The sequence below is a fragment of the Anser anser genome (genome assembly GCF_964211835.1).
Source record: "Anser anser genome assembly, chromosome: 6".
Taxonomy (NCBI): Eukaryota; Metazoa; Chordata; class Aves; order Anseriformes; family Anatidae; genus Anser; species Anser anser.
Window position 1 is genome coordinate 33,804,793 of NC_139726.1, and position 19,932 is coordinate 33,824,724.

The following is a 19,932-nucleotide window of genomic DNA, read 5'->3' on the forward strand; positions in this document are numbered from 1 at the left end:
GAGCTGGGACTGGTCTTCAGATCAGCATGAGCCTGTAGCCAGCAGACTGTCCTCTTTGTAGGCATGGTTTTGACTACAGCTATGAGAAGTTTCTGCCTGTCTTTCAGGGACAACCTTATATTTGACTGAGAAGACACAGAATCTCACTGGTACATGAAGATCAGGGCTTCCTTAAGCTGAACTCTACTGTCAGACATGAGACAGCTCCTGCCTCCAAGATGATTTAGTCTGTCCAAATGGTGAGAAGGCTAAATAAGGTGGAGTACCATGTCTCAATTTACCCGGCAAGGAGGGAAGAGCTGTGACTAGCTTAAGCCCGGGCTGCCCCAGCCCAGCAGCTGTCTGTCCATCCGCAAGAGCCCCATCAGAACCATCACCCAAGACGTGTAAGGTGAAGTACTGCTCCCTGCCTATTAGTTGCATTGCCCAGCTCTGTTTGGAGGAGCTTTTGCTGAAAATTTCTGCCAACCATGCCAACACCCTCCTAGGTTCAGTGCATCCATGATAGTCTCAAGTGCTTTCAGCGTCTTTGTTGTGAAACTAAGTCCACATGCAAACCCTCTTGGTCAAGCCTAGTAGGTACCTTCCTACCCAGGGAAACTAAGTCTAGCTATACTCTGGGGCTTTACCGTTGTTTGGGAAAAGCCTTCTGATGCAGTTTCAAAGGGTTCACAGGCCTACTAACAAATCACTCCCTACATAAACACCTGGTTCTTCCAGGAGTGCTGTTGCCTCTGTTTTCAGCAAGGGAATAAAGGATATCTTGCCTTCAGGGAGTGATCTAGCAGGAGCCAAAGCAACTGTTACCTTGCACTGGATGAAGGGCCGAAGGAGCACAAAGATAGGGATCCGTGTTCGCACGATAAAGTCGAGGAAATCCCACAGGGCCAGCCCTCCCACCTTCCGCAGTGCCATCTCTTTGACTTGCAGGCTCAGCCAGTACCACTGGCTGTCCAGTTGGCGTTCAAAGCAAACAAGGATCACCTTCAGGGCTACATGGGAACACACACCAGCAAAGGACAGTCAGAGATGTTATTAGTGTCCCTTACAAGCACTGAGGGAGGAATGGGGGGGCCACAGGGGGCACAAACCTAGGCATGCATGCATGCACGTGCACATGCACACCCACACACCTCAGAATCACAAGTGTCTTTTCTATCAGTCTGCAAACAGCGCAGGGAAGGAGGGGAACCTTGTCCTAATAAAGGGCCTTGGGATCAGGACTGAGAGTCCCTCCTCCAGTTTTACCTATGAGAAATGTTCCTACTTCACACCCAAGTTCCTCTGTATTTTTTTGCTCTTCCCCTCTCCCTCCCTGCAGAGTTCTAACATAATTTGATTGTCTTCCTGGAATTCAGGTATTGGTATCAATTTTGGTATTTCAAAAGCAGCTCAGGATGGGAATGCAGCCCTGTCTGATCAGACAACCTCAAAAACCTCTATTAAGCACAGCCACAGAAAGGGCCACCCTGTGAGCACAATCACCTCCAGGTTACTTTCAGGGTAAGGAAAAGGACCTTTCTAGCAGTGCAGCTGCTTGAGCCCCAGTCAAACTGAATCTGAAACAAAATCTGAACAACAACAAAAACAGTCCAAGGGCCATAATTCACAAGAGCACTGCATTACAAATGGGGACGAACAGAGATGAGGTTCAAAACAATGCTCTACATTGAAGTGGGCTGTGACCAACAGCTCACAGGAGAGACAAGGAATCTACCCTGTGGAACAAAGGAGGCCTGGAAATTGCTGGGGGAATGGTTGACTACTCCACTCCATCTCTCTTGATGGCCACGACATCTCAGCCATCACACATCTGTATACAGGTTTGTTGGAGCAGGGAGCTAAATCAGTGAATTGCCAGTTTTTCATCAGTAGTACAGAATCACAGAATCACAGAATCGTCTAGGTTGGAAGAGACCTCTAAGATCACCGAGTCCAACCTCTGCCCTAACACTAACAAGTCCTCCACTAAACCATATCACTAAGCTCTACATCTAACCGTCTTTTAAAGACCTCCAGGGATGGTGACTCAACCACCTCCCTGGGCAGCCCATTCCAATGCCTAACAACCCTTTCGGTAAAGAAGTACTTCCTAACATCCAACCTAAACCTCCCCTGGCGCAACTTCAGCCCATTCCCCCTTGTCCTGTCACCAGGCACGTGGGAGAATAGACCAACCCCCACCTCTCTACAGCCTCCTTTAAGGTACCTATAGAGAGCGATGAGGTCTCCCCTGAGCCTCCTCTTCTCGAGGCTAAACAACCCCAGCTCCCTCAGCCGCTCCTCATAAGACTTGTTCTCCAGACCCCTCACCAGCTTCGTTGCCCTTCTCTGGACTCTCTCGAGCACGTCCATGTCCTTCTTGTAGCGAGGGGCCCAAAACTGAACACAGTACTCGAGGTGCGGCCTCACCAGAGCCGAGTACAGGGGGACAATCACCTCCTTAGACCTGCTGGCCACACTGCTTCTTATGCAGGCCAGGATGCTGTTGGCCTTCTTGGCCACCTGAACACACTGCTGGCTCATATTCAGCCAACTATCAACCAATACTCCCAGGTCCTTCTCGGCCAGGCAGCTTTCCAACCACTCATCTCCCAGCCCGTAGCGCTGCTTGGGGTTGTTGCGCCCCAGGTGCAGGACCCGGCACTTGGCCTTGTTGAACTTCATACAGTTGACCTCAGCCCATCGCTCCAGCCTATCCAGATCCTCCTGCAGAGCCTTCCTTCCCTCGAGCAGATCGACACAAGCACCTAACTTGGTGTCATCTGCAAACTTACTGAGGGTGCACTCGATCCCCTCATCCAGGTCATCGATAAAGATATTAAAGAGGACCGGCCCCAGCACTGAGCCCTGGGGGACTCCATTAGTAACCGGGCTCCAACTGGGTTTGGCTCCATTCACCACAACTCTTTGGGCCCGGCCATCCAGCCAGTTTTTAACCCAACAAAGCGTACGCCAGTCCAAGCCACGAGCAGCCAGTTTCTTGAGGAGAATGTTGTGGGAAACGGTGTCAAAAGCCTTACTGAAGTCAAGGTAGACCACATCCACAGCCTTCCCCTCATCCACCAAGCGCGTCACTTGGTCATAGAAGGAGATCAGGTTCGTCAAGCAGGACCTACCTTTCATAAACCCATGCTGACTGGGCCTGTTCGCCTGGTTGCCCTGCAAGTGCTGCGTGATGACATTCAAGATAATCTGCTCCATGAGCTTCCCTGGCACTGAGGTCAAGCTAACAGGCCTATAGTTCCCTGGGTCTACCCTCTACCCCATACCTCAGATAGGGGTTAACAAATACCTGAATGTAAGTCTTTGGGTAAGTGCCCTCACAAAATCAGACACAGAGAAGCTGTGTGGAGGGCCCCCCAATACAGCTCTGATAACCTGTACTGCTGCTGGATCTCTGATTTCATTGTTTTCTCTTTCCTTTCACCTGCGGGTCACATGTGAGAAAATACAGTACTACCTTGCAGCAGCATACAGTGAGCAGGGGGAATAAGAGTCAGGAAAGACCACGTGTGCATAGGGCCAGCAGGCAGGCAGACTGCCTCACATTTCACCTGCATTACAGAGCTAACCATGGGCCAGTGAAGCTGTGACATTAGGGCCTGGTAGGCAGAGGACCAGCCTTTTTTGGCTTCACTGCTATATACTGGCAGTATGAAAACTGAGGGACTTCTACCTGTGCTGCAACCTCCTCCAGGTGCAGTGCAGACACCGCTCACAGTGCAATACTTCCCAGAACTACTCCTGGCTTCATGCTCTGGCCTGTCCCCCTATTCAGGACAAGACCTAAAGCAGCTCTGAAGAGCTCAGTTAGCTCCTGCCTGAGATGGTTTTCTTTGGTGCTATCTACAGTCTTGAACGCTCCATTTTATCTCTGTCTCTTCCCAGAGGTGAGCAGAAGCCATCACTCACCCAGGTAGGCAGCCTGGCTGGTGGACTCTGCGAGCCCTTCCCGCCGCAGGTCCTTCCCCGCATCCCCCGGCGTGGAGCAATGGGCAGGGGAACTCTCCAGCATAAAATTCTTGCTGCGGGAAGTGCTGATGATGCGAGGTGGCAGGAGGATATTGATAACAGTCTGAAGCAGCAGCAGGACCTCAGGCTGCTCCAGCCAGGGGCTGTCTGAGATGCATTGGGAGGGGAGAGAGAGAGAGAGATCAGGCTACTTCCCATCAAAGAGAACCAAAAGATCCAGACCCTGTTCCATTCCAAAATGTGGGGCAATCTCAAATGTCCCCCAAGCAAAAACTCCGTCCCCCACACCTTGTTATGCTGCTTCTCCTCCTGCAAGCAAAGGCAAAGTTTATTTTAACACCAACACAGACAGACACAAACACAGAGCTACACAGCACAGCAGAATGTCCCGTTCAGTGGTCTCATGATCTCATTTCCTTTTTTTACCTCCCCCTCTCCCTTCTTCTTTGCTTTTGTTTAGGAATTTACCAATGATCACCCTCTATAGAAGAAAGCAAGGAGCAGGACTTGTGCCAGACAAGTGGCATGGATTGGGCAGACAGCAAACCACAAGGGCACACAATTTTTGTGACCTCTGCTCCCCGCTGTGGCTTCTGCTACAACACATTTGCCTTGCCCTGCACTCCAGTTTCAAAAGAAGGAGCATGTCTATGAAAGACCTAACTCAAGAACCATGGCCCAGCTGAAACAAAGAGGAGAAACAACAACTTCTCCCAGTGGGATTCTTTTCTGTCTCAGACCCAAAGGGCACTTAGCTGACACACTGTAAGTGACAGGAAACCAAATTAAAAAAAAAATAATAACAAAAAAAGATCAACAGAGAGCAGGGAAAGTGCAAACATCAGTTGTCAGAAAAGGGGGAGAAAATTTCTTTTTGTTAAATTAGTCAGACCTTTGCTTCCAGATCCTACTGTGAGCACAAATGGAATCAGTAGGTTTAAAAGCATTCCTTCCCTTCTTTCCTGATTGGTGAATGGGGAGACGACATGGCTTAGGGGGAAATCTTCTTTCAAAGCCTGTGCAGTAATAATAAGAAAGGATTAAACAATTCCATCAGCAGATCACGCACATAAGTTACTGCAGGGAATGACGATCCCCCAGGCACCCTGTTTACACAGTACAACACAGGCATTGATGACCTGATTGAATTAGAAGCACTGAAACCACTTAGGAGTAAAAGGATTTCACAAAGTAACATAGGTATGACCTGCTTTTGTCATAACCAAGAGGTAAGAAGCCCAGATTCCTTACTCATAGGCATCATTAACAATACCAGATGCATCCCACAGGAGTTGGCTGGGTGTTAGTCCCAAACTCTGTACTGCTGTGAACAGGAACAGGATTTGACCCAGACTACAGGGAATAAAAAAAATGAACAGAGAAAATAGAACAAATGACATAACCTATATATTCTGCTGTCTGAACATGAAGGTTATTCTTGAACACATTTTTTGTTCTGCCTCACTTTGTGCTGCTCTGTCATCTTCCCTAACATAAACACTGAACTGAAAAATAAACAAAATGCACATTTACTTCTTGACTCACTGAAGCCTAAATTGAAAGGTCTTTCGTCTTCTCTAGAGGAGGTAACACAAATGACTATCAGTAAAACCTCTGCTCATCTGCAATTTCCCAGTTGCTATAGACTTAGCTGTGAAATGCAACTGAACCTTGTAACCCCTTGAGCTTGTAGACCTGGGCTGAGAAATTCCAGAAAATGATTTCTTGTGGGGTGTGAAGCACTTCTATTTTATATCCTGCTGGAAGTGTTAGGAATATGGCTTCTCGTGTTTTTCTGACATGTTTGGTTTTTGTTCCATTTAAAACCCATGAAAAGAAGGAGTGAACACAGAGGAGAGGATACTATAAGTGAAAACTCCCAATATGGTTTAAAAATGATTATTTTGGTACCTAGTTTAAAAAAAAAAAAAGAGAAGATTTCAGAGAAGGTGAGGGTGGCCCTTTTTAGCTTGTGATTAAAGAAATATTACCTCAGAGCTGGAAGAAATCTGTGTCCTTTATGTGCGAGTCAGTATCAAAAAGTCCTTTTGTGCCTCATGCTCTGAAGAAAAGCAGTGTGTCTCGATCCCTCTAACCCTTACTTCCCAAGCAGCCCCACCGCTCAAAACTACCTGCTGAAGTATCCAGCTGGATGTGCCAATACATACTTAAAAATGCAAGTTGGAGCTAAATTAGGAAATTTGTCTCTTCATTCTGTTGCTGCCAATGTCTCCATTTTGTCTGATTTCATGCCAATGGGGAGGGAAAGGAATATGGAGGCAGAAAGACTCTGTAGTAGTTGTGGCACTGCTATGAGAAATGAAAACTGATGAATTTCCAACAGTACGGGATGGGTTTGTTATTCTGGACAAGGATGCTCTTGACTAAGCAGCTGAAAAGCCAAGTTGCCCTGCCTCTTTGAGCCAACACACTGTACAACCAGTTCAGGTAAGAGCAGAAGAGCACAAACTCCACTCTCAGTTACGCACATGCACCCAACGAGAAAGAAGGTCGAGCTGCATGGACGTGACCCAGGCCAGGGCACATCTCCCCATGGCAGGAAACTTCTGCTAGCTCCTTAGGTACTGCAGAGAATCCTAATATGCTTGTCAGAGCCTTAAACAGCATCAATCAGCCGAACTCCCTGGACATGAATTGGCAGTGTTAAGCTGATGGATGCTTGTTGTAGACAGGCGAATTCTGAGCTCAGTTCAAGCTGTCAAAAAGATGGCAGAATTTACATGTTGCTTCTCTTTGATTTTTGGTGTATGTTCCACAGTTTTTGCCCAGCTTTTGCAGAAAGAAAACAGAGCACCGATGTGATGGTGTCTCAACCAGAAGCTAAAACTTGCCTGGCCACATGCCAGGGCAGACACACCTGTATCTGCAATGCTACAAGCCGGACAACAGCTGTGCTGAAGGGCAGAGGTGGCGAGAGATAAGGGCTGAGATGAAGAAGGGGTAATCCGTCAGCCACACTGGAGGGTCCTACCACTCCCATCACCTGCAATACAAACAGAGCACATCACCACAACTGACTGCTTACAGTTTCATCCATGCCATATCCTCCAACATCAATGAAATGGAGGGGCCTTTCATTCGAGCACTGGGTTGGGGTGGCTGTAGGAGAACCAGCCCCCGCCCAGTGGTCTTTGTGGGAGCTGGGGCCAGTGAGGAGGAGTTCTAGCAGGGAAGGTGAGGGGAGAAGAGGGAACCAGCAAGGGTGGGAGGAGTGCACAGGTAACCTGGTACATTTAGAAATGTACCCTGTACCAGCCCTGAATGACCAGCACTGGACCGGTGGAACAGTTAGAGTTGGAGGATACGTCATGTAACGACTGTAACAAATAAAATATGTCATCAAAGCAAAAAGTCTGCATTGAAACTGGACATCTTTTCCCTTCTCTTGCTTATCTACTGGAAAAATAATGTCCTAAGTCTGACCCTAGCCGGGTTTTGTACAATGTTCAGATTCCTCTCAAACACACTCTGTTCTTACAGATTCTAAGCATGGTTCATCTTGCTTGTCCCAAGATGTCTAAAATAGAGTCACCTGCCAGTGACCTGGTTGTCTGGAACCCCATGAACTATCAGCACAAGAAAACAGCGCTTCTAGGGGAGGGTTACTTGAACTGTTTTGGATGTGTCCTTCAGGAGAAAATTAAATCACAGGCCTACTTCTGTGTGCTTCTCTCCATGACTACACACATCTAGATGATGGAAACAGGCAGAAGCTAACTCATAGACTGCTGAGCTTAGGGGAGATGAATGCACACTGTACTCCCAAATTCAGCTTAGGGAGAAAGACAGCAACGAGTTTTCTCCCAGAACACCAAAGGACAATTTAGAAGGGGAGAAGGTGAAGCCCTTTCTCCATTTGAGTATGGATTATCATTTAGACATTTCCCCACCTTCCTGCCTGATGTCTTTTTGGCTTCATGATGCAACTGGTCTACACATAAATATTAGCATGCAGTCAGGGGTGATCCTACAGCAGCTATAGTTCTTGGCAGCTAAAGGTGAAATTCTCTTAATGTTAAAAGTACATTTTTTCCTGGTACCTCTTCCTGGTGTTCCCAGCCAGCTGAATGCAAGCACTATGACTGACTGCACTTCAGCACTGCAGAGCTTTCTGCTTTTTTTAGAGCACTGGCTAATTCTTAATGCAGGCCTTTTGGAGAACTTGCTGGTGTGATTCACTCCAGCTTGTCTGCCTGCCAAACTACAAGTCCATTCTCAACCTGTATTTGAGCTAACTCTGTAGTAACTTCCCTGGGTAACAACCCTAAGTACTTTTGAGGGTCCAGATTTGCAACATCTCCAAGCAGCTATCTCTGCATGAATAAAAAAGAAGTCTCGTGGACTCTGACAGCTTGGAACTTCCCTACCCTTGCAGCTATGAGTGATGTATGGGCTCAAAGGACAGGAGCCTGGCGAACACTGATACTGCATTAAAATTGGTGATCATTGTTTTTAAAATTCCTCAAAGCACTGGTGAACCCTGACAGGTTTTCTGTTACTGCTAGAGAAAGTTCCACCATCTGCATTCTAAGAAGAAAATGTTATTAAACCCAATATCACTAACAATGCTAGGGCAGCCTTTCCCCCTTTATTTGTATTTTTTCCACACTGAATGTGAGTGTGTGTGTTTGTACAAGTACCTGGAGTTACACTAATACCAAACTGAGGGTTTGTCCCCAGTGTTACAGCTGCAGAAACTGCAATCCATAACTGAATGACCAGACAGGCTCTGTCCGTATAACCTCTCTGTTGTGACACACTTACGAACAAAAGTTCTACTAAGAGTGGGATCTGAACATTGTACTGTGCAAACCTGTACTAGATCAAGCCAGGGACATTGCAAACAGAGGAGTGAATCCACCCATGTAAACCCTTCTAACTAGCCAACATCTGATGGCCTCTGACAGAGCCACCAGGGCCCTCCCCACTGGAGACGGTAGGTATCTCCAGTGCCACCCTCTCCCCGCCTCTACCAGGTGTGTGCAGTCTCCACCACCCCACTCTCCAACTTGCAGCCCTCAACTCTCAGCTCAGCATGGCAAAGGTGGATCTTCAAAGTGGTGCGTGGGAAGCGACGGAAATAAATCACTCGAGCACCGCTACCGGTCACTGTATCTCCCCATGCACCACTTCAAAAATGAACCTTGCTATCTCTAGTGTCACTTGCGAAGTCCCCTTGTGAGGGGTAAGGGGACAGGTAAAATGACAGGAATGGGAATGAACTGTCATCTTCAATCCAGAGAAGTCAACAAGCAGACTGAGGTTTAGCTAAGGTTCACGGGGTTGCCGCTCAGCTACTCACCAGATTGACACACACATTGATCAGAGACCTAAGGTGAGGCAGGAAGGATATGATTGGCTGCCTCTGAAGTGTCAAACAAACCCCTTCAATCAAATTGCTGGCAGGCTCCCACTCAACCTGGCGCCTGCAATACAACAGTAGGTGCCGTTAGCCGCTGGCCTCCTGCCCCCCACCAGACGCTCGCAAACACGGCGACCGACACACAGTGACGCCCACAGAGGAAACGTTTCAGACAGCGATGACGTCCAAGATGAGCACAAAGTGCGCAACAGAGAAAAGGTTTGACCCACGCAGCTCGGGAAAGCACAGAGCACACTGGGTGTTGGGAGACCAAAAATGTAGCAGAGGTGTCTGCAGTAGTGACACAAAACCCCTCACAATAGGAATGGTGGATGGGCTGTGCTTCACTCCCTGACTCTTTCTTCTGACAGACGGTGGATGAAAGGGAGCCACCAGACAGCTCTCTAGGTGTGCCTGTGTGTGGGAAGACATCTACTGGGCCATGCTCCCATCTGAGAGCGACTCCTCCATCTCTTGTGGCTTGTGGATGTTCAACAAACTTTGCCAGCTGTGTGCATCCTCCATAAACTACTGTGCAATCCTGTCTGCTCTGCCAGAGTGACTCCCTGAACTTAAGCTGGCCCAACAGTGTAAACCTCACCTTCCGCACCCCGTGTAGGAGGTCTGATTCATTCCTTACCGGCACTAAAATCCTTCGTTCCAGGACGCCTTCCTTCTTCCCTGACACTTTGCCTTTTTCACCAAAACAGCTTTTAGGGCCTGTGACAGATGCTGAATGGAGTCCTTCCTAACCATAAGCTGACACATCACAGATAACAACAAAGTGGCTCCTGCCCTTCATCTCAGGGCCTGACTCTTCAGAGGTTGCGTATTTCCCAAGCCAACATTTACCTGTGTGCTGACTGGGACAGGAGGACAAGGCTTGAATAACTGGTTAGCTGAAGAATAAACAATACCCTAGTCAAGCTCCTCAGTAGACTTCTCAGACATTCACGGAGGATCAAGGGTTCCCTACATTTATACCTCATTTTTCATCATCCACTGTTCCTAAACCTACTCCAAAATAGTAGTTTGCATTTTACTTGTTCTTATTCCCTGGTTTGGAGCAGGGTGCCCGCAGGGGGCAGCATGTAAGATTCTGATGAGAATACCCTAGTGGATACTGTGGTATCCACAGTAGTAGTGAGACTACTTCTCTGGTCTGTCACCCAGCAATGTGTGATCTCTGTCCCATCTCTAAGAAGCTTCTTGCTTAAATGATACTTAATGATGCTTAAATGTAGTTGCTGTATCTGGTCCAGTGGCTCTGCTGTCTCTGTCCCTGTGAGTACAGAAGAGTAGTTTCATCCAGGCATAGATGGAGGGAATATGAAGGGAATTTTAACTTATGAGCATTCATTCAGCTTAGACAAAAGGAAAGCTCTTTGGGAACAGGAATAACCTTAAGCTGCCTTTTGAGGCAACAGAAAGTATGAGCAAGAAAAGAAAGAAATGGCAAGAAGCAGGCAAAACCTGGCAGAGTCAAACCATCAGGAAGGGGAAGCACCAACATTTCTGCCTCTAAATTCCCTGCAAGGGCAGGAGTTTCTAAAAGGAGATTGTTAACCGAGAGGAAGTGATAGGTGGGGTGCCAGAAAGAAGAGATCACCTCTGTATTATTTGCTCCATCTCAGTTGTGTACATGATTAGTTTTGTGTCTGAGTCCCAAATTCTGATATTCTCTAACATCAGTTGGCTTCTCAGCTCATATTGCCAACAAGCTGACTGATTCAAGCAGCTGAGGACATTTGTCCATGAAGTGACTGAGACCAATGACTCTTTTCACTCAAATCACTGGAAAATCTGCAGGGTTGACAGATTTCACACTACCCAGACTGGATTTATATCACTGCCTCTGAGGTAGAAATGCTCCATATTGAATATTTCTTGAAGGCCTGAATTCTACTTTGTGATGCAGCAGGCTTTCACTAGCCACAGACTAGATGCCATTACTGCAGTTCTGTTCCCTTTATGCAGGAACATTCAGAAGCTACTGGGTAGCTCCAGATTACTTTTATCTTTACAGAGAATATTACAGTATTTTTGTGAGAAGGTACTCTAGAGATACTGTTACTACAGTTAACTTTCCATTAAAAAGAAATAAAATTAATGTTCTTCACTCACAGCTAAAAAAAAAACAGAGGGCAGACAGATGGTACGAATCGGAAGACTTATTTTGGAGAAAGAGAAAAGATTTCTGTACGTTCTCTCTGTAGTTCTTAATAACCATGCATTTCTTCTCTACCAGAAGCCACAACAAACACGTCAACATAAATGCACACTTACAGAGAAAAAAAAAAACTTCATTTTCTGATACGTTGTAAAGGTTCACTGCGACACAACAGTTTTAGGTAGATGACATACCCACACTTCAAGGCTTGCAACATCAGAAACGGACCCCAGAGGGTTGTTGTTATACCTGCTTACCTCAGAGTAGGCATCTTGTGAATTTTATTGAACATACGATCCAATCTCTTTAAGATGAGGATAAGGGCAGGTCTCACCGCCTCAGCTGTCCAGTCAGTGATGGGTAGCATCTCCATGATGTAGCGCCGGAGACCTCGGCTTTCCATCGTCTGCGTGTCATAAGGTGCCAATTTCAGCAGGGAATGTGCGATTTCTGCCAACCTAAAACCAGGCTTTGTTAAGAGGGGAATCCAATACTCTACAACTAGCATTTCTCCACACATGCTAATGAACTAGCAGATAAATGATCACTAGACCAGTAAAAAGAAAAAGATGCACAAGTCAAATGTGCTGCTATTTAAATCCTGAGGCCCAGTAGCAACAGTTTCTGGTCTATTAAGATTCTTTTGCAGGTATCACTGTTTATATTTATATATTTTTATTTTATATAATGAATAGTCTAAAGAATGTCCAAGCCTGTGTCCTTTTATGCTGACATTAAATGCACTGAAGGAACATCAGGAATCACTTACTTGTGTTGCTAAAAACGAAGTAACTGAGCTGTTAGTAAGATTACAGCATTGCCAATGCCTGTGAAACACAGACACTGTATGTCAACTGATGAGTGACTGATTTTAGTTTTGTGCTTGTTTTTCAGTGACACTACTTTAAGAGATCTCACTATGCAATTTACAGGTGTTAAACTTTAAAAATAATGTGCTGTCCCTCAGGCTTACACATGTACTGTGTATGACTACTCCCTGCAGCTTTGATCTGTTTCTCTTAACACCTCTACAGACTGTGTTGCTGTCATTCCTTCTAACCCTCCCAGGTGGCCTTGCCAATGGCTTTTTCTGTATTGACTGTGAAATGCCATGGCAACATTTAACTTAGACTTGTAGTTGGACAAATAGCTGCTAAAATACTTGAAGATTTGTGGTAGACAAAGACAAGTAATAAAGCCACATCTACTAATAAAAGGAACAGAAATTTGTATATTCCCTGTACTGCCACTAGACTTTGTAGTGGACAATTATAGGATAATCCTTCTCATATTGTGGGGCTTCTTCTGAAATGCCTTCAACTAATGGAACATATTTCCATTCTCTTTACAATCTACCTAGCAATAGCAAAGGCAATGAGTTCCTCAGATTAACCCAAAGTGCTATAAACATGTTTCTTTATCCAATATCTCTTTATTCTTACTTTTTACAACTACTTTGTCATGCTATGGAGTAGGTCTATTTTCTTAAACACTCTGAAATTTAAATCATCTTGTAATTATGCTTCTTTCTGATAACACAATATCAATGGTACATAATGGTATATCAAATTTGCTTATGCATTATGAAGTGTGAGATCCGTCTCATCCAACATGAGATGCCTATCTCAATTAGTCTTCTAGCTCTGTTCCTATAGAAATAAGGAACCTGGGAAATTCTAATCTTCCTGAAATACTGTGATAAAGAGCCCATTGGATTGCATCTCCCTTTGCATTGCGTCCAGAAAGAACTTTATGACTCGATCGGACTAAACATTTCACTTTTAAATGTCTAAATTTGGGTTAGATGAACCCTGTCTGAAGTGAATAGCCATATTATCTTGTTTTCTGAAGTCTCTGAAATGGAATCCGTTAGCCTCTGAAGACCATAGCTGTCACATCACATTCTGGTAGATCTGCTGTCTACTTAGAAAAGATTTTTTCCTGCAGCTAAATCCTGTTAGTCATTTAACTGATACTTATGAAATTAATTCATGTAAGAATCAGGAGGATGTTCCTTTTATTTAGGGCTAACTGCGATAAAGCAATTCTGGCTCCAACCATAATAAAGGAGTCATTTCTAGCACTTCCCAGGAGACATAGGAGAATCAGAGCACAACTCGTTATCTTCTGTAAATCAAACTCTTGGCGTTATTGCTGTAACCTTTGACCATAAAAGACCCTGTCTCTTGAAAAGAATGCAGTAGTTAGCAGCTAGTACTGTGTTCTGTGACTGTTTTACTGAAATCTTCTATCAAGAAAGTATCTTTTCAAAAACATATATCAATAACACCTTCTGTACACATAGATTTAGGAGCAATTAAGCTTAATTTCTCTGGAATGTGAAAAAATGCAGAAATGAAGTTCCCACATTACTGTTAAACAGCAAGTATTTCCAGGTAGTGCACTCAGAGTGCACTTATGTTACATGCAACTGTAAGACCAGGATTGTAATTTAATGTGGAAAAAAAATAGCAAGCCCTTTACTTTACTGCACTGAAGTTCATTCATCAGACATGTATTTCTTGCTCCCACTGAAATCCTCAAAAAAACCCCAAACATGTGTAACCAAGGATGTAATCTGGTCTGAGAATTTCACCTTTGTTTTCTAACATAAAATTCTTATCTCAGACTCTTACTGATAATGTCTCAGACTCTTATTGAGTTTGTAATGCAGTTAAACAGCTGTATTAATTTCTGATGCTTGTGTTCCTTGGAAAAAATATAAAAGTGGTACTGCAGAAGAATCCAAGTCCATCAGAACTTTAGTTTGCAGCCAAGCATTACATAAATGACATGCATCTGTGGTAAGAGACATCTCTTGTTTAAAATTACCTTCTAAATTATTAAATATTTACCAGAGGGGGGAAGAGAAACATTCAATTCATGTGCAAACACACAAACGAATCAAAAAACACTTCCCAACTCCCCAGTGAATTTGGGGTATTTGTTAAACAAGATCTAAATTAATCTGAAACACAATTTTGTGTTCTATAGAGACAGCCTGAATCCAAAGATCTCTAATTGTGTCAGAATCTGCCAGCTAAGGGGCTTTGCCATCTGTTTTCAAAGCATGCATGTAAAGGTAGAGGAGTTTTGTGAGGGTTTGCCTTGGTCCCGGGGGCAGGAACAGACTTGGTTTGGTGGACTACTATCATCAACCTCCCTTCAGCTTGCTTCACAAGGCTTTCCAGGCAAAAAAAGGCATAAAGCTCAGACAAAAGAGTTTCCTCTGAAGATGATTGAATAACTGACAACAGAATCAGGTCCATTCCCTCATGTTCCACTGCTCTACTGCTTTTTTGTCTTTAACATCTGGGCAAGCTTCTCAGTAGCAACTTATCCCTATTTTCTGGTTACTATGAACAGCATAGCAGAGAATGAGGTCCAAAGTGCTGATTAAAAGCCTATACACAATTCCTTCTAGGCCTGAACCCCACAAAACAGTTGGAATGCTACAATGAGTATGCAACCAGCCAGCTGGGCTCAGTACTGCACCTTAATAAAAGACTTGTGTGCCTGCTGTATCACACACCAAGGTGGTGGTCCTGTAAATGCCTCCTGACCCATTCTCCCCTTTCAGGCATGTACGTCATATGGTGCAGTGTTTTTTCTCCCTTTCTCCTTGTTTGTTGGCTGCTAGTTCTGGTGCACAGTGTCACAAGGGAAGATTCAGCCAGCCGTGCAGCTTCCCCACACCTTGGGGGGAAGAGGCAGTCTTATCTACTCTACTTTTCAGCGTAACTTACTCTGATGTGTCAGGTGGGCCTCCACATGTGTTTCAACCACAGGAGATGTGGGTCTGAATGAGACCAGAGGAGAGCCTATGAAACCCTTTTATACACAAGTGGCATCAGGTACAATCTAAGGAACATTAAAATACGCATGCTTCAGACAGCAAAAGTAGTCTACACTACCAAAAAGTCATTCATTCTGTCTGCTATTATGAAAAAATAAGAGCTAAAATAAAGGAATCCCCCTGACATGAACAAGTAGAAGCAGAATGCCTGTGGAATACCTCATGTGGGACTTCACATCCAGCAGTTCCAGAGAAGTCACTCTGGGCTCTCCAGCAAGGTTCTGTAAAATCTTCAGCCTTGGACCACAGTGCTTGTAAAACTCAGTGCAGATATTCAGCAGTGACTCCCGGGGTCTCCTGAACTCCTCCCTGGCAATTCGTTCATCCAGTTCCTCTCGGGGAAGACCCTGGCCCTCCTCCAGTAAGTGAAGGTTCTCCCTGGAAGATAGAAAATGAGAAAAAAGTAAGTGCTGTAGGCAGTGGAAGAGCAGGGATAGACTGTAACTATCTACTAGATTATTTCACTCAGAGGGTGGTGAGGCCCTGGCACAGGCTGCCCAGGGAAGCTGTGGATGCCCCATCCCTAGAGGTGTTCAAGGCCAGGTTGTACGAGGCCCTGAGCAACCTGACCTAGTAGGAGATGTCCCTGCCTGTGGCAGGGGGTTTGGAACCAGATGGGCTTTAAGGTCCCTTCCAACCCAAGTCGTTCTGTGATTCTATGATTATAACAACTTCTCCAGCTTGTTTTGCAACAGATGCTTTCCTCTGCAAATGAAAAGAAAAATAGTTGCATCTGCAATTGAAAAAGGGAAACTATCACCTGCAAAGTCTTGTTGAGAATGAGAAAAATTTCTATACGAACTATCCTTTGTTACCTTACCCTGCAAAAAGGCTGCAACAACAACAGTGGGTGGGACCCAGTAAATCTGGAAACTGCTGCAGAGCAGTTCACAGAATCACAGAATCACAGAATTGTCTAGGTTGGAAGAGGCCTCCAAGATCACCGAGTCCAACCTCTGCCCTAACACTAACAAGTCCTACACTAAACCATATCACTAAGCTCTACATCTAAACGTCTTTTAAAGACCTCCAGGGATGGTGACTCAACCACCTCCCTGGGCAGCCCATTCCAATGCCTAACAACCCTTTCAGTAAAGAAGTTCTTCCTAACATCCAACCTAAACCTCACCTAGCGCAACTTTAGCCCATTCCCCCTCGTCCTGTCACCAGGCACGTGGGAGAATAGACCAACCCCCACCACGCTACAGCCTCCTTTAAGGTACCTGCAGAGTGTGATAAGGTCGCCCCTGAGCCTCCTCTTCTCCAGGCTGAACAATCCCAGCTCCCTCAGCCGCTCCTCATAAGACTTGTTCTCCAGACCCCTCACCAGCTTCGTTGCCCCTTCTTCTTGTAGCGAGGGGCCCAAAACTGAACACAGTACTCGAGGTGCGGCCTCACCAGAGCCGAGTACAGGGGGACAATCTCTTCCCTAGCCCTGCTGGCCACCCTGTTTCTTATACAAGCCAGGATGCTGTTGGCCTTCTTGGCCACCTGAGCACACTGCTGGCTCATATTCAGCCGACTATCAACCAGTACTCCCAGGTCCTTCTCCGCCAGGCAGCTTTCCAGCCACTCATCTCCCAGCCTGTAGCACTGCTTGGGGTTGTTGCAGCCCAGGTGCAGGACCCGGCACTTGTCCTTGTTGAACTTCATGCAGTTGACCTCAGCCCATCGCTCCAGCCTATCCAGATCCTCCTGCAGAGCCTTCCTTCCCTCGAGCAGATTGACACACCCACTTAGCTTGGTGTCATCTGCAAACTTACTGAGGGTGCACTCGATCCCCTCATCCAGGTCATCGATACAGATATTAAAGAGAACTGGCCCTAGTACTGAGCCCTGGGGGACTCCACTAGTGACCGGCCTCCAACTGGATTTAACTCCATTCACCATGGCTCTTTGGGCCCAGCTACCCAGCCAGTTTCTAACCCATTGAAGCGAATGCCAGTCCAAGCCATGAGCAGACAGCTCATCACATGTCAGAGAAGACTGGGTGAAGATTTTACTGTACCTGATAAAGTGTAGTTTGGCTCCCTGTTCTGGGTACCTGAGAAAAGAGAAACAGTGGAGTTTTAAAACAGCAACTTAAGAATGCCGTAACTGTGCCTTGCTGAGAGAGAGTGACAATGTTCTAGCCCAGAGGTACACTCTTCACAGACAGGATGGTACCTTTTATCACTGGAACAATGGCTACATGTAGTTAGTGACCACAATGAATAGCCTTTATCTCCCAACTAGCAGCAAAAAACAGATTGTCATAGTTACTGCCCGTGTTACAAAAGAAAAAAATCAGGCTTTCAAACAATTTCTCTTACTGATTTTCACCCCAGTGCTTGGCCTCTCTCACGAAGCCACAGCTCACCTCCTGGAAATCAGAGTTTTGTTTTGTTGTCATTTTCTCTTGCTACTTTTTGTTGAGAAAGAATTAACAAACCCTGCATCACATGTCCAAGGCTGGAACAGTGACCATTCCACCATCATGAGGCTCCTGCTGTTGTCAACATATGCCTGTTGCAATAACAGGACAAATAAGGGCAGGAAACCTGGAGCAGTGCAAAAATATTTTGGATCAGAAACTGACTGCTTGATCATCAGAAAGATCTGGAAATGAAAGCCAAGATATTCAAGTCACACAGCATCAGGAATCTCTATGTTGCCTCTCAGCAGATATGTATTAACTCCTTTCTAAAATCAGCAGACAAACTACTATCTATTACATCTTATTTTTCTTAGATGGGGCATTTTTGCAATGGAAGTAAACAGCATATATCCATTTCAGGCTTGGGCATGAAGGGGTTTCTCTGATCCTGGATCCAGGCTTCTCAGATCCTGGATTGAAGCGCAAAGCTGTGCTGAATGCACTGTTGAGATTCCAAGCCTGGATGAAACAGTCTGTTAAAGAGTAACAGACTGATCCCAGGAGTTACCAACCAAGATGTGTGCATTCCACATTTATAAAGTAATACAATAGCCCTTTGATGATTAATGCAGAAGGGGATTTCTATCTCCCTTCAATACGAAAGAAGACATGGAACAACTTGGAAGGCATGTCTTGCCAGAAAGGTATTACTGATTTACAGTCCAATATAGCCCCTGGTACTTTACTGTACCATGCTATGCACAGACTTAGTATCAGCTGTTACTGACAAAAGAATTCAAGAAGGAATATTCTGCCCTGGAAGAACTGCTACTCCAGGAAAACACTCTGCTCTGGAAGAACAGCTAGGTGAAAATTCCTCCTCCAGGTCAGCACAAACACAGAGATTTTAAGCACAGTAAGGCATAATCTTTCAAAAAAGCAAAGGAAAATGATAAAAAGAAAACTAGAGGAGGCGTTAATTTCTGTGAGTCTTAAGTGACATGCAGTTTGAGCTCTTACTGCTGCTCAGTGTCTCAGAACGGGGCTAGAAGGATCCAACCCTTCTGCTATACACTGATAATAACTATTCTGCTAACCACTGGCCTCTGCCCAGTGGTCTCTTTGATGGTGGACTTGGAAAGAAGCAAAGCGGAAAACTCAGGGGCATAGCTGCTTTGTCAGTATACTTCAGGATTAATATCCTGGTCTTCTATTTATGGTTTCATAACCAAAATTTATACTATTGGGAAATTTGATTACTGTCAGAGATTCAGTCCTGGCTACGTGCTCTTTTTATCTAACTGTTTTTTGTCCCACAGTACCTAGAGCACTTCCTCAGACAACTGAGGAAGAACTCTGCACTCTGAGGAGTGGGATATTACCTTACCCCCCCAAAAAAAAGCTGTTCAGAAAAACAAGAAAGAAAGAAAAACCCACTGACTTACCTGGTGTTCACACCTGCTGACATGGTGTGGTTAGCTGTTGTGGTCCCTTTATGGCCTTGGTCACATCGACTCATCTGCGGGGCTGTCATAGGCCTGGCAAAGAGAAGGTAACACACTGGAGATTGAATATAACAAGTGCACTGAAATTCTCCTTGTGGGCTGGTGAAACCTAGCACTCATTTTAACATGTCTAAAACTCAACCATTATCCAAAATAACATGCATATTGTGAGCTCCCGTGAGCTCCTTTTCCCCACACTGATGACCAAATACACGCTCAGACCTTTGAAAGATGTGAGTTACCTGGTGAGAACTTCGACACTGTACAAGAGGGCCTGCAAAGAGGTGGCAAGTGCAGCCATAGCAGCAATCTCCTCACGAGCTGCTGTCACAGTCTCCGCTTGACAGGTTTGCCGCTTCAGTTTCTGCAAGTAACAGGGAACCAGCGCTTCCAAGACCATCAGCATTTGGAGGCTGGAAAAATAACCAAAACTTGGTCTGTTATATCCTGTCAATCCTGAAACTTACATCAGATGGAGGCTTAAGTTTCTATCTGAAAACCCCTGGATCTCCCACTGGCCTGTGGTTTCATTGCTTCTCACTTGTTAAGCAGCCATGGGCCAAAGAAACTCTTGTATGAGGGACTTCAGGGAAAAAAAATTGGCTGATGCATGAAACACTAATAGAAACAGCCTGAACTTTTAGATATCTTCTGAATAAGTCATCTACTTGCAGGCATTCATTTTCT

General features: G+C 45.4%; 1 protein-coding gene across 14 annotated transcripts in view; it reads right to left on the reverse strand.

Annotated features, from left to right (window-relative positions):
* The window catches only part of UNC80 (unc-80 homolog, NALCN channel complex subunit), a 128,924-nt gene that overhangs the window by 14,395 nt on the left and 94,597 nt on the right, over positions 1-19,932 (reverse strand). For all 14 annotated transcript variants that reach the window (XM_083842102.1, XM_083842098.1, XM_083842101.1 and 11 more), the window contains 10 exons: positions 19,488-19,658; positions 19,186-19,278; positions 17,393-17,428; positions 15,544-15,762; positions 11,786-11,986; positions 9,299-9,422; positions 6,854-6,979; positions 4,868-4,991; positions 3,916-4,122; positions 808-992 (listed from right to left, as the gene is read on the reverse strand). In XM_083842102.1, coding sequence (XP_083698228.1) covers positions 808-992; positions 3,916-4,122; positions 4,868-4,991; positions 6,854-6,979; positions 9,299-9,422; positions 11,786-11,986; positions 15,544-15,762; positions 17,393-17,428; positions 19,186-19,278; positions 19,488-19,658 — 1,486 coding nt within the window. The remainder of the gene's footprint in view (positions 1-807; positions 993-3,915; positions 4,123-4,867; positions 4,992-6,853; positions 6,980-9,298; positions 9,423-11,785; positions 11,987-15,543; positions 15,763-17,392; positions 17,429-19,185; positions 19,279-19,487; positions 19,659-19,932) is intronic.